The sequence below is a fragment of the Mastacembelus armatus genome, chromosome 15, assembly GCF_900324485.2.
Source record: "Mastacembelus armatus chromosome 15, fMasArm1.2, whole genome shotgun sequence".
NCBI lineage: Eukaryota > Metazoa > Chordata > Actinopteri > Synbranchiformes > Mastacembelidae > Mastacembelus > Mastacembelus armatus.
In genome coordinates this window covers 1,995,685-2,010,469 of record NC_046647.1, presented here as the reverse complement: position 1 = coordinate 2,010,469, position 14,785 = coordinate 1,995,685, and the positions used below count along the sequence as shown (strand labels likewise).

At 42.3% G+C, this 14,785-nt stretch overlaps 1 protein-coding gene across 4 annotated transcripts; it reads left to right on the top strand.

Annotated features, from left to right (window-relative positions):
* The first annotated feature begins 729 nt into the window (after window positions 1-729).
* On the top strand, window positions 730-14,476 carry galm (galactose mutarotase). Of its 4 annotated transcripts, none has more exons than XM_026310011.1 (10): window positions 730-820; window positions 1,201-1,407; window positions 3,324-3,478; window positions 4,648-4,761; window positions 5,001-5,093; window positions 5,878-5,959; window positions 6,643-6,663; window positions 7,575-7,725; window positions 7,895-8,069; window positions 14,140-14,476. In XM_026310011.1, the coding sequence occupies exons 1-10, from the start codon at window positions 811-813 to the stop codon at window positions 14,242-14,244; spliced, it is 1,113 nt and encodes a 370-aa protein (XP_026165796.1). In that variant the 5' UTR covers window positions 730-810; the 3' UTR covers window positions 14,245-14,476. The 4 variants fall into 4 exon arrangements, with proteins under 4 accessions (XP_026165796.1, XP_026165797.1, XP_026165798.1 ...); XM_026310013.1 differs by lacking the exon at window positions 730-820 and adding an exon at window positions 825-871; XM_026310014.1 differs by lacking the exon at window positions 730-820 and adding an exon at window positions 945-1,109.
* Window positions 14,477-14,785: the final 309 nt, after the last annotated feature.

Sequence of the window (14,785 nt, the reverse complement as noted above, 5' to 3'; positions counted from 1 at the left end):
TTTTATTTTTAAATTGTGATCAGCATGCTTTAGTCAAATGCCATTATATACTGTAGCTACAGCCACCAAGTCACATATCAGTGAGATCATTCAAAGTAACTCATTGTTTTCTTGCTTGGTGATTGTTGCAATCTTATTTGTCCCCATCAGAAACAAAATAACCAGACGTTCTCTGTTTCTCAGTATATTTGCCAATATTTTGGTGGAACTATTTAAAACAAGGGAAGAGTGTCCGGCTCACTACATTTGAGGACAAACATGTCCTGAATATTTTTCCTTAGAATTTTTTGGGGGGGTTTAGGAATTTTATATCCCGGAAATAAAACTGATCATGCAATGGGTATCTCATAAAATGATGCCTGTATGGTTTTTTCCCAATATATTTAAATGTGTCTACTCCAAGGCCAATACATGACATCCCCCAACCTAATTATATTTAGACAGCTTGAAGAAGACTGGAAATTAAAATCCAAATAATTAATGATACTGTGATGGACTGGTGACCTGTCCAGGGTGTACCCCTGCCTTTCACCCAAAGAGAGCTGGGATAGGCTCCAGCAGATCTTTGTGACCCTAAATAGGTATAAGCGGGTATAGATAATGGGTGGATAATTAATGATAATAATTTTTGGTGTCTAATAAATATTTCTTAGGGGGGAAAGAGAGAAGAAAGGCTTCTAGGATTTCAATAAAATAAAATCCTAAACTGACTCCGGCCTACCAGGTTGTACTGAGGGAGTACAAGGCCCGCTCTTTAAACACACGTCATCGTTATTACAGGAAGTCGGACGTAAATATGTGCAAAGTCTCATGACTTCATGTAAGTGTTTGTCAGTTGTTGATTGTACTGTCGACATTTATTCACTCAGGCGTACGTCGTTTATGTTCTTAGTTTTGTGTTAGTTAGGTCCTAAGTGTTTAACGTTAACGTTACATATAAGAAGCAAGTGCTTGTTACATATAAATACATACTTAGATTTACAAACGTAGCCAACACCTTATTTGTATATGCATCAGTAATTAAACTGCAGGGAGAGGCGCAGCCAGGTTTGCAGCCTCCACAGCTGTAGGCCCTGCAGTAAGTTGTTAGGGTCAGAATAGCCGTAACGGTAAAGCAGGAGGAAATGTGCCATATTTTTTGTCAGTTCATAACTCTTAGTTGGAAAACAGCCTTTTACCCTGTTCTGTTTTGCCCTGCAGTGGTTGTTGGAAAGACCAGGATGACTGAGGTGAGCCATCAGCCGTGGGGACAGTTGTCCGGCCTGGGTAGTGTGGACCTGTGGATCCTCCAGTCCTCCCAGGTGCGGGTGGAGGTCCTCACACTGGGTGCCATCATCAGGTCTGTGTACAGTAGAGGCAAAGATGGTCAGATGGACGACATAGTCCTGGGCTATGATGACCTGGAAGGTAGGGTAGGTGCATATAGTGCATAAAAAAATCTAATTAATGCAATGATTAACTTTCAGAGCTGGATATTAGAAAATTATTTTTGTTGTAGCACTGTGCAGTAAATGCAGTCTGGAAATGTTGATTTTGCTTAAAAAATGCAATGGATGAATGAAGTAACTTTTGTATAAAGTTTATTATATGTGTTGTAATCTCTGGCTTGTTTCTTACATGCATTCAGATTGTCCTGCGGCTCTTATATTCACTTTACCATAGAAATATCACTATATACAATAAACAGATAAAGGCACTTAGTCAGTAACATATAACATAAATAGTATAACTAACATATCAACAATTACTATTAAAAAGTCAGTTCCTGTCTGTAATGCCACTCCCCTAACAGACAGCAGCATAGAACAGTGCACTTGCCATGACAGTGTGGTAAAACATGCACAGCATGTCACTGCAGACACTGTACAAACCAAGTTGTCTCAAGAAGAAGAGGCGACTCTGCCCTTTTCTGTACACTGCATCCCCTTTGGCAGACCACTGCAGTTTTTTGTCCGGTACCACCCCCAGGTACTTGAAGGTATGTACAGTCTCCATCTCCTGTCCATCAATGCAGACTAACGGCATGGTGCTTTTGAGCTCCTAAAATCCACCACCAGCTCCTTAGCCTTGGTGGTGTTCAGGAGAAGACAGTTCTTTTTGCTCCAGTCAGTTAAGGCCTTCACTAGGTCCCTGTACTCCTCCTCCTGTCCACCATGCACACATGCCACAACAGCCGTATCATCAGAATACTTCTGTATGCGGTTGGACTCTGAGTTATACCTAAAGTCCGATATGTAGACCATGAACAGAAAAGGAGCAAGAACAGTCCCTTGTGGAGCGCCAGTGCTGCATTCCAGTATCCCAGAAACACATCTCCCTAGCCTGACATACTGCAGTCTGGATGTCAAATAGTCCATAATCCAGGATATCAGGGAGGGGACCACCACCATACAGTGTTGAAAGCACTCGAGAAGTTGAAGAACATAATCCTCACACACGACCTAGGCACATCCAGATAGGCATATGCCCAGTGCAGCATGTAGGAAGGCCCCAACTCCTTTTGCTTGTCCTTGGGTCTCTGTCCACTCCTACAACTGTGAAGTCACATGAGTCCGGTATGTTGTCGTTCAACCAGGACTCAGAGAGACATATAAGAGACATATCAAACTGCACTCCCTGTACAGGTTCTGGTTCCTCACAAGCTGTCTCCAGCTTGTCACATGCAGTGAGTTAATCTTCCCCATGAGCACAGAGGGCAGAAAAGGCTTGTATCTCCACCTTCTGTTGTTCCTCTTAGCCTTTAGCTTGGCCCCGGCTCTACATTCACGAAACTGTCTCCTCAGCATAGTCAGAATTGGGTGTGTCCAATCTTCAATAGGCCCAACAATTCCTCCATAGTGTACACTACTCTACTCGAGGTAGTGCACATCATAAGACAAAACATAACATACAAAAAAACACAGAGCTATTCTATTTGCTGCCACTCAGATTGGCGCATTTTTTGGAAAAAAAAAAAACGTTTATTTACATTCAGAAAGTGTGCCCTATTGATAATGTGCAAATCATATAAATAAGCAATTCATTTTTAAAAGTAAAGGAGATATTTGTTGTAGGTTTGTTTTCATAGCTTCAGAATGTAGCTGTTCCATTATGTCAGGCCAGAGCAACAATGTTTGGTTGCTTTGAATTTTATTAAAGAGCATGCTCTGCAAAACTTCAACGTGGTGGAGAACATGATATAGCACATACATTCTTGTCCACATAATCTATAGAGCAATACTATATAAAGTTGCATTTCAAAGAATAATATTACTGCCAGAGCCAAGAGAATCTGATATGAATGTAAGCCAGGTGAAGGTAAATAAGAGCCTGTGTGTTGTCAGGTTATGCATCAGACAAGCGGTATCTGGGAGCTGTGGTTGGGCGTGTGGCCAACAGGATCGCACGGGGACGCTTTGTAGTAGAAGGAAAAATGTACCATCTAGATATCAATAATGGACCTAATGCACTACACGGAGGGCTGCATGGCTTCAATAAGGTAAGAGTGACTTCTATTACTTAAATTTCAAGTTGTCTCAAAAAGCTAGTGTTAGCCTTTCCTGCTTCAGCCCTCTGACTGTGGTCGAAAGGCACAGGGGAAATAATCTCCTGGGCTGGAGCTAACTAACTCCAGGGACTAACTCCATCTGTTAAACTGTGGTGGGTGGACAAACTGGATAAGACTCGGTGGTGTCTTGAGAAGCTGTGGCTTTTCTTTAATATTACAACTTGATTCACACAAATGACTGTAGAAGGGGTGTACATAGCAAGCCCGCTTCTGGGTTTGAAGCCAAATAGGAAGTAGCTGTTGGCTCCAATAAGCCCTGGCTCCCTTTGACTTCCATTGAGCAAATCACCAAATCAGCATCAATTACTAAGTCACTATTGTTGTGTCTGTGTTTTTACGACACTAGAGGTAAGACGTTTGTAGCAATACACACATTCTATGCATCCACATAACTAGCAGAAAGTCCGCTAAAAGCACATCAAAACCGATTTTAGGAAAACTAAACACAATTTAAACAATGAGCACTTAAATGACCACATATCGAAAACAAGCTGAAGGTGCAAGACCTAAAATATGTTGTGAAAAATTCCATAAAACACATGCTAATGCAAGATCTTGTGCATCGTTTGAAAACTAACACTAAGCAGATTACAACAATACAAGTCCTATTTCTCAATTACTAAAACTCACTGAAAACCCAGCCAAGGAACTGCAGAAATAAATGTCAAATTATGAAGCCATGATTATGAATTTTATCTTACCTCTGCTGTTTTCTGTTCATAAGTTGTTTCTGTATAAAACAAAAATTTTGAGCAGAAATGGCCCAGAGCCTAACAGGGTAATATTCCTATTTTTATGTTTATTTGCTTCATAACACAAGATATTAAGGTAAATAACTGACCAATTAGGTGCCTCCTTTAATCCATGTCACCTCGTTCCACCACTTTGATTGAGCGGTTGCTTCACCCATACACATTGTGGCTTTAGGCTACCCGGCCCTCTGTGGTAGGAGTGGATTTGCTGCTGCTTGGACATTTAAGAACAGTGTAAAAAAATTGTAGAATAGATTTAGAATACATAGAATTAAATGTGTGTAACAGATATTGATATTTTATAGAGTGCATTTTTTCTCTAAAACTAAAACGTGATTGTCTCTTCAGGCTATCTGGTGTGCTTCAGCTGTGGAAAGTGGTGTCCAGCTGAAACTTATCAGTCCCGATGGAGACCAGGGTTATCCCGGAGAGGTTCAGGTTTCTGTCACTTACACCCTACAGGTAAACTCACTTTACTAACTGGGATTTGCTTTTGTGTTTCGGATTATGAATGATTCTGTATAATGCCACCCTTTATTGTCAATTGTGTATTTGTTTTACTGGATTAAAAATAACTTTGGCAGACTTTAAAAAACAACAAAATATTTATACTGTTTTACAGCACTTACATTTATAGATTTTGCATATATGCCTGCAGATGTAAGATCAGTAAGATGTGAATTGAACATGTTTGTGTTCAGGGGGAAGCACTAACTGCTAAATATCAAGCTCGGTCTACTAAAACCACCCCCATCAATCTCACTAACCACTCCTACTTCAACCTGGCTGGGCAGGTAAGTGCACATGATCAGCCGTATGGTCAGACAACATGTCAGCGCTGTATTTGTTGTTTAAAAAGTGGAAGAAATAACAGGAGGAAGGAGAATACGAAAGAGCCACTAAGATAGGGGAAGAGCACACAGGAGAAAATAAGCTAGTTTAGTTAGTTTGTTGGTTGGTTGGTTTCATGCCATGGTTATCATCTGGACTCAACTAAGCATGTACGTGGATATTAAGGCCTTGTAACTGAAGAGTAATTGATAAATAAAAATTTAAGATGATAGTACTTTTTGATAAAAGACTAAACCCGACCATACTGTTAATGTATTCTTTAACAAATATTACCTGTCATTACTCCTGCATTACAATGAACCCATGTAATTGGTTCTAAAAAACTCTGCGACTGCATTTTTATTTCAATTAAAACAGATCTAAGGTCAGCAAATTACTCTAAACACTGAACACAAATTCGTCCTCCCAGGGTCATGAAAATCAGAAATTGTGAAGTTGTTGCCAGGACCAAAGATTTGAATAGAGGCATAGATTAAAGTATATATACACTCGCTGTTGTGTGTGTGTACATGGCTTTCTGTGGTTGTGCAGCCAATTTTTAGTTTAATACCACTGTAAGAACACTTCTGCATTGTCAGATAGTGGCTGGTCTTCATGCATTCAAAGGTCTGTTTCAGGGTTAGGATATGGTTTTAGGGTCTGGTTAGAATTAGGATTAGGTCAGATGTTTAGCTGTGATTAAGATAGAAGAGCTAGGACATGCATTATGCCAATCTGTGTCTACAGGCTGCAGCCAATATCTATGACCATGAAGTGTCCATCAGTGCCCAGTACTACCTGCCTGTGGATGAGACATCAATTCCTTCAGGTAAAATTTTGACATTTGTGATTTATCACACATGTTTTCTGGCAACAAAGACCAAAACCAAACAATAGCAAATGACTCATTTCAGCTTAAAGGCAATCAGGATGTGTGCCATTTACAAAAAAATCAAAGTTACACCAGCAGTTTGAGGAATTTTTAATACCACCTGACAGTAATAAATTGTGTGAGTACAGAACACATGCAGGATGGTATCAATAATATTTGATTATTTCTGGATCTCTGTTAAAATTTGTTTTTGTTTTTAAAAAATGTCATCATGTTGTCATCATAAATTGCAGCGTATTTAATGTGACTGCTTTTCTGATAGAAAAAAAGGAAAATATATGGCAAAGATGTAGCTCAGCCCTAGTGCTTAAGATTCATACGATATAACCACAACATCCAGCTTGATTCTAGTCTGACCCTTTCTCTCTCTCTAGTATCTCTCTCTCTCTCCCAAATGGCCATTAAAAAAAGTCAGTGTAAAGTCACCAGAAATGTTTTTATATTTAGTAAACATACAGGCAATGGGGAAATGTGGAATGAACACTATATTTAATAAACATTATGATTTGTGACTCATTTTTCTTAAAACATGAGTCTTTGTCTTCCACAGCAAAATATTCTTTGCCTATGAACCTCTCTGTGCTACAGTCTTCCTGGTTCTGCCTCTGTCTTTGTTTCAGCATCTGTTTCTGTTTCCAGAGGTCAGGTCCTGTAGTCTTTTATTATTGCATTATTATATTTATTATTGCATGTTAGCTGTCATGCCACTATTAATACAGGCATGGAAGCATGAACCCTTGTATTTTTGTGTGTGTGTGCTCCTTCATGCTCTGTCAGACAAACATTCTCATTACTCTGCAATTAGCTTTGGTTTTCCCTGGAGACAGAGGAGCTAATGACTATGTATTTATATCACAGAATCTGTTACAATGGAAATCCACTCCTAGCACTGAAATTATAGTCTTAAAAACTTGGATCAATTCAGTGACATGGACAGTTAAAATTAGTGGGCTGTGCTCAAAACCTGACTATCTGATCCAGCCTGTTTTCAAAGCATGTGATTTCAATCTGACCAGGAGGATAATTTTAGGGTGATGAAACAGTATTTTGAAAGAAGAGCCAAAGAGAATAGTATCGTTACATCTACCATCCAGAGCTCTTCTCTTTAATCTGGATCTTTGTTGAGTTTGTCACATACCAGTAGACAGCAGCACGGATTAATACATGTTCTTTCCCATATGCTGCACATAAAACGGTGCATCATCCAGTGAGTGTAGGTTAGATCAGTCAGACACTGTGCATTTTTAATACAGTACACAGCACACAATTCTGTGTGAGGGTAAAATGAAGAACTTGTGTTTTAACAATCAAAGAGGAATTCTACAGATAGAATAGTGATTTCACTATTTTTCTGACATCCTTTTTTCCCCCATTTGCTTGCTGCATTACATTTTTAAAGCATTTGTTTCTAAAAAAGTAGAATTGTTTGTTTTTATTCTAAATGCCAGGAGCATATTCCAAAAAAAATCCCTGTAACATGCTGGTCTCTTTAGCAAATTTTGGCCATTTTTGGTATCACATAACCCCAATCAATAACCTAATCTATCTACAGGGGAGGTCAGAGCAGTGGAGGGTACACCCTTTGACCTTAGAAAGCCTGTTCTTATTGGCCAACGGCTGAAGGAAGTTCCAGGTTTGGGGTTTGACCATAATTTCTGTCTTTCGTTACCCAGAGATGCCTACACAGAAAGACATGCAGCCAGGTGTGTTGCATTCTTTCTCCCTCTCTCTCTCTCTCGCTCTCTCGCTCTCTCTCTGTCTCTCACACACACACACACACACACACACTTCCTCTAACTATGGTCAGATACACTGTATACATACAAGCCTTTTTCTTTAATAATGTCTGTATTACCTCTTTCTTCACATCAGAGTGTATCACCCAGCCAGTGGGCGTGTCCTGGAGGTTTCTACCAACCAACCAGGAGTGCAGTTCTACACTGCCAACTTCCTGGATGGCTCAATTAGAGGAAAGGATGGGGCTAGATATAGAAAGCACAGCTCTTTCTGTCTGGAGACACAGAATTGGCCTGATGCTGTCAACCAGGTATGATCATGATGGAGGAACTGTCATATCTGACAGTGGTTTATGACCCTTTGTCAACTATTATTTGGTTTTACTTTATTGCAATTGTAGTTTTTTTTGTAAAAGGTAATTTAAATCTGTGGTTTATTTGTGTTTACAATATTTTATGAAGACTGAGATATAGTTACAGCTCCAGAATAAATCTTTATTAAGAATATTTTAGCAGATGTGTTCCTATAGTATGTTCAAAAATAAATCACTTTAGCTAATGTAACATCTGGAATTATTAATGTTATTACTGAAATGAAATTGTTTATGAAAAGCTGCATCCAATTGTCAAACAATTGAATGTTTGACAATTTGAGACTTTGAATATATCAGTAAATTACTGAATACAACAGTAAATCACATCATCAAAACATGAGAATCTGGAGAAATGTCTATGCTGAAACCCAATGTTTCAATCATTCTGTGATGGACATAACTGCATGGACTCAGGGATACCTCCAAAAATCACTGTCTGTGAACACAGTTCACAATACCATCCAAAAATCCAAATTATAGCTCTGTCATGCAAAGAAGAAGCCATATATGAACGTTTCACATGCTTCACTTTTCACAGATACAAAATCACAAAATGCATTAAAACAACAGAGACAAAATAATAACATAATATCAGGACTCAGACATAATCTGTCTTCAATCTACCAGGCTGCCCTTTCATCTGTTCCCAGCAAATTAAGGAACAAATCAAATGTCTGCCAGGGAGGACACATTCTTGGTGAATCAGAGGGGTCATATGAGTCTACCATTAGATCCTTAGACCCTCACCTGAGCTCATTCCTATTGTTCACCTAACGAGCCTATTCAGGCCAGGTGTGAAGTGAAACCAACTCAGGAATGTGGGTCTAATGACTCTCACACCATTTACATAGCTCACCTAATGAGCCTATTTGGACCAGGGGTGGAGTGAAACCAACCTGAAGGGTAAATATGAGATTCCATACCAGCTTTCTCTTAGACTGATGAAGCTACTTGGATGAGTAAGGCAAGGCAAGGCAAATTTATTTGTATAGCACCATTCATACACTACGCAATTCAAAGTGCTTTACAAGGCATATAATTACATTAAAAGTATTGAAAAGAGCATCCAAAGACATTTAACATAAAATAAATTTAAATCAAATAAAGTAAATTAAAATAAGACATAAAAGCACATTAAGAAAACAAGAATGAACAATTATTTGAAGGCAGCAGTAAACAACAGTGTTTTCAGTCCTGATTTGAATGAGCTGACAGTTTGAGCAGACCTCAGGTGTTCCACAAGTGAGGAGCATAGTAACTGGTTCTGGTTCTGGGAACACACAGTAGACCTGTCCCAGATGATCTGAGGGGTCTGGAAACCTCATAGGGAACTAATACATCTTGAATATATTTTGGTCCACAACCATTTAGTGCTTTATAAACTAGCAATAAGATTTTAAAATCTATCCTTTGGATCCTATCCAAAAACAATCACTTCTGTCTTGTCTGTATTGAGCTGGAGAAAATTCTGGCACATCCATTCTTTGACTTGATTAATACACTCACGTAATGAAATTAGAGGACTATAATCATGAGATGATACTGATATATAAAGTTGGGTGTCATCTGCATAGGTATGGTAGTCAATGTTGTATTATTCCATAATCTGAGCAAGGGGCAGCATGCAGATATTGCATAAGAGAGGACCAAGAATAGACCCTTGAGGAACCCCACATTTCATTTTTGTTCGCTCAGACTCATAATTACCAAGTGAGACAAAATAGTCTCTATCTTGTAGGTAAGATTTTAGCCAATTTAACACTGTGCCAGTAACTCCCACCCACGTTTCTAGTCTATCAAGCAGCACATCATGATCAACTGTGTCAAATGCAGCACTGAGATCCAGTAGTACTAAAACAGAGGTTTTGGATTCATCATTATTCAAATGTAAATCGTTTAAAATTTTAATAAGTGCAGTCTCTAAAAAGATTCTAAAATCTAAAAAGATTGTTTTGCACCATTAATCTGTGAATTTGTTGAAAAACTACTTCTTCAATTATTTTTCCCAAAAATGGAAGATTTGATATTGGCCTGTAGTTACCTACTGCTGAACCATCTAGATTAGGCTTTTTAAGAAGCGGTTTTATAACAGCAGTTTTTAAGGCCTGGGGAAACTGCCCTGACTGAAGAGAACTATTGACAATCTGCAATACATCTGGAGCTAAGCTGTTAAAAACATTTTTTTTTTTAATTTGTTGGTAAAATATCAAGGCAGCATAATGTAGATTTTAATTGTAGAAGGGTTCTGCCAGAGCTCTGTGATCAAGGAGGAGTAGTGAAACGTTTCGACCTAAAAACTAGAAGTCCAGTTGCCATGACTCAACCTCTAGATAACTTCACCTGGATGACTGAGAATCTTCACAGGCAACAACAAAAAACTAAAACGGAGACTGAAGAAGAGAGCGGCCTTCCAGCTAGTTATCAGGGCTCAATTGAAAAGCACTCTGATGGTATGGGGGTGCATTAGTTTGTATGGAATGGGCAGCTTGCACATCTGGAAAAGCAATACTGAAAGATATATCCAGGTTTTAGAGCAGCCAATGATCCCATCCAGATGATATCTTTTTAAAGGCCTTGCATATTTCAGCAGGACAAAGCCAAACCTCATACTGCATCTATGACAACAGCATGGCTTTGTAGTAGAAGAGTCTAGGTGCTGATGCTGTTTTTTCACATAGGGCCAGGCAGATTTGGACAGCTTTTTTTCCCTTAATAAAAAAAAATAAAGAATTTGAAGGCAAATACTTTTTCACAGCACACTTTATCTGGCAAGAATGGGACATTATCCATCCATCCATCTTCTTCCGCTTATCCGGGACCGGGTCGCGGGGGCAGTAGCCTAATCAGGGATACCCAGACTTCCTTCTCCCTGGACACTTCCTCCATCTCTTCCGGGGGGGACACTGAGGCGTTCCCAGGCCAGCCAGGAGACATAGTCCCTCCAGCATGTCCTGGGTCTTCCCGGGGCCTCCTCCCGGTGGGACATGTCCGGAACACCTCCCCAGGGAGGCGCCCAGGAGGCATCCGAAACAGATGCCCGAGCCACCTCAACCGCCACCGACCATATTGCTGCTGCAGATGCCCCGATCCGTCTGTCAATCTCACGTTCCGTCCTCCCCTCACTCGTGAACAAGACCCCGAGATACTCAAACTCCTCCACCTGACGCAGGATCTCCCCACTGGCCTGGAGATGGCAAGCCACTTTTTTCCAGTTGAGTACCATGGCCTCAGAATTGGAGGTGCTGATTCTCATTCCAGCCACTTCACACTCAGTTGCAAACCGCCCATGCGCACGCTGGAGATCCTGACTCTATGGAGCCAACAGGACAACATCATCTGCAAAAAGCAGAGATGAGATTCTGTGGTCCCCGAACTGGACTCCCTCCGGACCTTGGCTGCGCATAGAAATTCTGTCCATAAAAGTAATAAACAGAACCGGTGACAAAGGGCAGCCCTGCCGGAGTCCAACGTGCACTGGGAACAGGTCTGACTTACTACCGACAATACGAACCAAGCTCCTGCTCCGTTTGTACAGAAATATAGCCCGGATAGCCCACAGCAAAGGGCCCCGGACCCCATGCTCCTGGAGCACCTCCCACAGGATGTCATGAGGGACCTGGTCAAATACCTCCTCCAAGTCCACAAAGCACATGTGAACTGGTCGGGCAAACTCCCATGAGCTCTCAAGCACCCTCGAGAAGGTATAGAGCTGGTCCAGTGTTCCGTGACCGGGACGGAAACCGCATTGTTCCTCCGGGATCTGAGGTTCGACCACCGGCCGGATCCTCCTCTCCAGCACCCTGGCATAGACCTTCCCCGGGAAGCTGAGGAGTGTGATCCCTCTATAGTTGGAACACACCCTCCGGTCCCCTTTCTTAAAAAGAGGAACCACCACCCCAGTCTGCCAATCCAGGGGTACTGTCCCCGAATGCCACGCGATGTTGCACAGGCATGTCAGCCATGACAGCCCAACCACATCCAGAGACTTGAGGTTCTCGGGGCGGATCTCATCCACTCCCGGTGCTTTGCCACCGAGGAGCTGCTGAACTACCTCAGTGACTTCAGCTGGGGTGATGGATGGATCAGCCTCTGAATCCCCAGCCCCTGCTTCCCTTATGGAAGACGTGTTGACAGGATTGAGGAGATCCTTGAAGTATTCCTTCCACCATCCGACAATATCCCCAGTCGAGATCAGCAGCTCCCCACTTCCACTGTAGACAGTGTTGGCAGAGCACTGTTTCCCCCTCCTGATACGCCAGCAGTTTGCCAGAATCTCTTTGGGGCCGACAGGTAGTCCTTTTCCATGGCCTCACCGAACTCCTCCCATACCCGAGTTTTTGCCGCTGTCACTGCCTGGGAGGTGGAAAACATGGTCCATTTGGACTCAATGTCCCCAGCCTCCCCCAGGCTCTAGTTGAAGCTCTCTCGGAGGTGGGAGTTAAAGACTCCTCTGACAGCTGGTTCGGCCAAACATTCGCAACAGACCCTCACAGTACGTTTGGGCCTGCCAAGACTGTCCTGCTTCCTCCTCCGCCAGCGGAACTCACCACCAGGTGGTGATCAGTTGACAGCTCTGCCCCTCTCTTCACCCGAGTGTCCAAGACATACGGCCAGATCAAGATGGGGTCAGATGACACGACTACAAAGTCGATGATCGACCTCTGGCCTAGGGTGTCCTGGTGCCATGTGCACTGATGGACACCCTTATGCTTGAACATGGTGTTCGTTATGGACAAATTGTGACTAGCACAGAAGTCCAGCAACAGAACACCACTCGGGTTTGTATCGGGGAGGCCGTTCCTCCCAATCACGCACCCTCCAGGTTTCACTGTCGCTGCCCACGTGAGCATTGAAGTCTCCAAACAGAAATATGGAGTCCCCAGTAGGAGCACCTTTCAGCACCCCCCTGAGAGACTCCAAAAAGGCCGGGTACTCGGCACTATTGTTCGGCCCATAGACCGAAACAACAGTGAGAGACATGTCCCCGACCCGAAGGCGCAGGGAAACGACCCTTTCACTTCGGAGGGAAAACTCCAACACGTGGCGGCTGAGCTGGGGAGCTATGAGCAAGCCCACACCAGCTCACCGCCTCTCGCCGCGAGCAACTCCAGAGTAGAAGAGAGTCCAAACCCCTCTCAAGGAGCTGGGTTCCAGAGCCCAGGCTGTGCGTGGAGGCGAGCCCGACTATCTCTAGTCGTTACCACTCGACCTCCCCCAGTGAGGTGACATTCCATGTCCCTAGAGCCAGTTTCAGCATCCAGGGATCGAGTTGCTGAGGTCCCCGTCCTCGACCACTGCCCAATCCACTAAGCACTGGCCCCTTATGGATCATCCTGCGGGTGGTGGGTCCACAGAAGGGCGGCCCCACGTTGCTCTTTCGACCTTTGCCATGGGGGGAGACCCAGCCACCAGGCACTCGCCAACAGGCCCCAACCCCTGGCCTGGCTCCAGGGTGGGGCCCTGGCCCTGCTAGGGGCATATAGCCCCGGACAACATAGCTCCTAGGATCATTCGGGCACTCAAACCTCTCCACCACGATAAGGTGGCGGTTCAAGGAGGGGGAATGGGACAACATTCCCTTCCAAAACTCCACCAATTGATCTTCTCAGTTCCCAAATTATTACAGACTGTTATTAAGGAAAAGGGGATGCTGTCCCAATTTCAATTTTTTTTTCTGAAAATGGTGTAATTCTCAGTTTAAAGATTTGATATGTTTTCTGTGTTTTATTGTGAATAAAATACGGGTTTGTGTGAATAAAATGGAATTGACAGTCAAAATTTGCCTTCAGGCTCTAAGCCAGAGAATCAGACACAGCTGTCAGCAACTGTACCTTACGTACTAAGAATAGGGACAGCTTCATTCAGTGTAGGGTTATGTAATGGTAATTAGTTCACGTTTTCTATAAAAAGGAATATAGATTTATTTCTTATTCCTATTACAAATATGTGAACAGCAAAAAAAACTCCATCATAATGTGTGTGTGTGTGTGTTTCTGTCTGTCTCCAGAGTTCATTTCCTGACTGTCTCCTGCATCCTGGTGAGGAGTACCAACATGTCACTCGCTTCACCTTCAGAGTGACCTCTACCAACAGTGGAACAGCAAAAAATTAAGTAGAAAATGAAGGCTCATTATGTGGTAAAAACCGTATACCAAACAGTTAAGAAGCCAGTGCCTTTTTTAGGGCAGATTTAGTTCCCTATTGAGTAACTGTGTAATTTGAGAATTTTAGTGTTACCAGTGTTACAGGTGGAATATGCAACAGTTCAGCTAGACTGCAATTTATGACCTGGTGCCATGGTTCTTATATTTAACTAAAAAGTAATAAAGAGCTTACTGACTCTGGGTGGTTATTTCTTTCTGTTTGTTCAAATGGGTTCTTTTTGGCATCAGATTGGTCCCTGCTAATTGAAGAAATGTTTGCCATCTGTCCTATTTATGCAGCATTAAGAATCAGGGCTGTCAGACTAAGGCTATATAAATTATGTTACGCAACACTGCACTGTGTGAGTTTTCACATGTGCTCAATGTTTTACACAGGCTGAACTACGGCATTAGGTGAGGAGGCGAGCTTGGGTGAGAGGGCATCCTACGCCTCTGCTAAGAGATGTGTTGCTATGGCAACCTCTAACCAATTGCTCAGAGAGGTTTTTG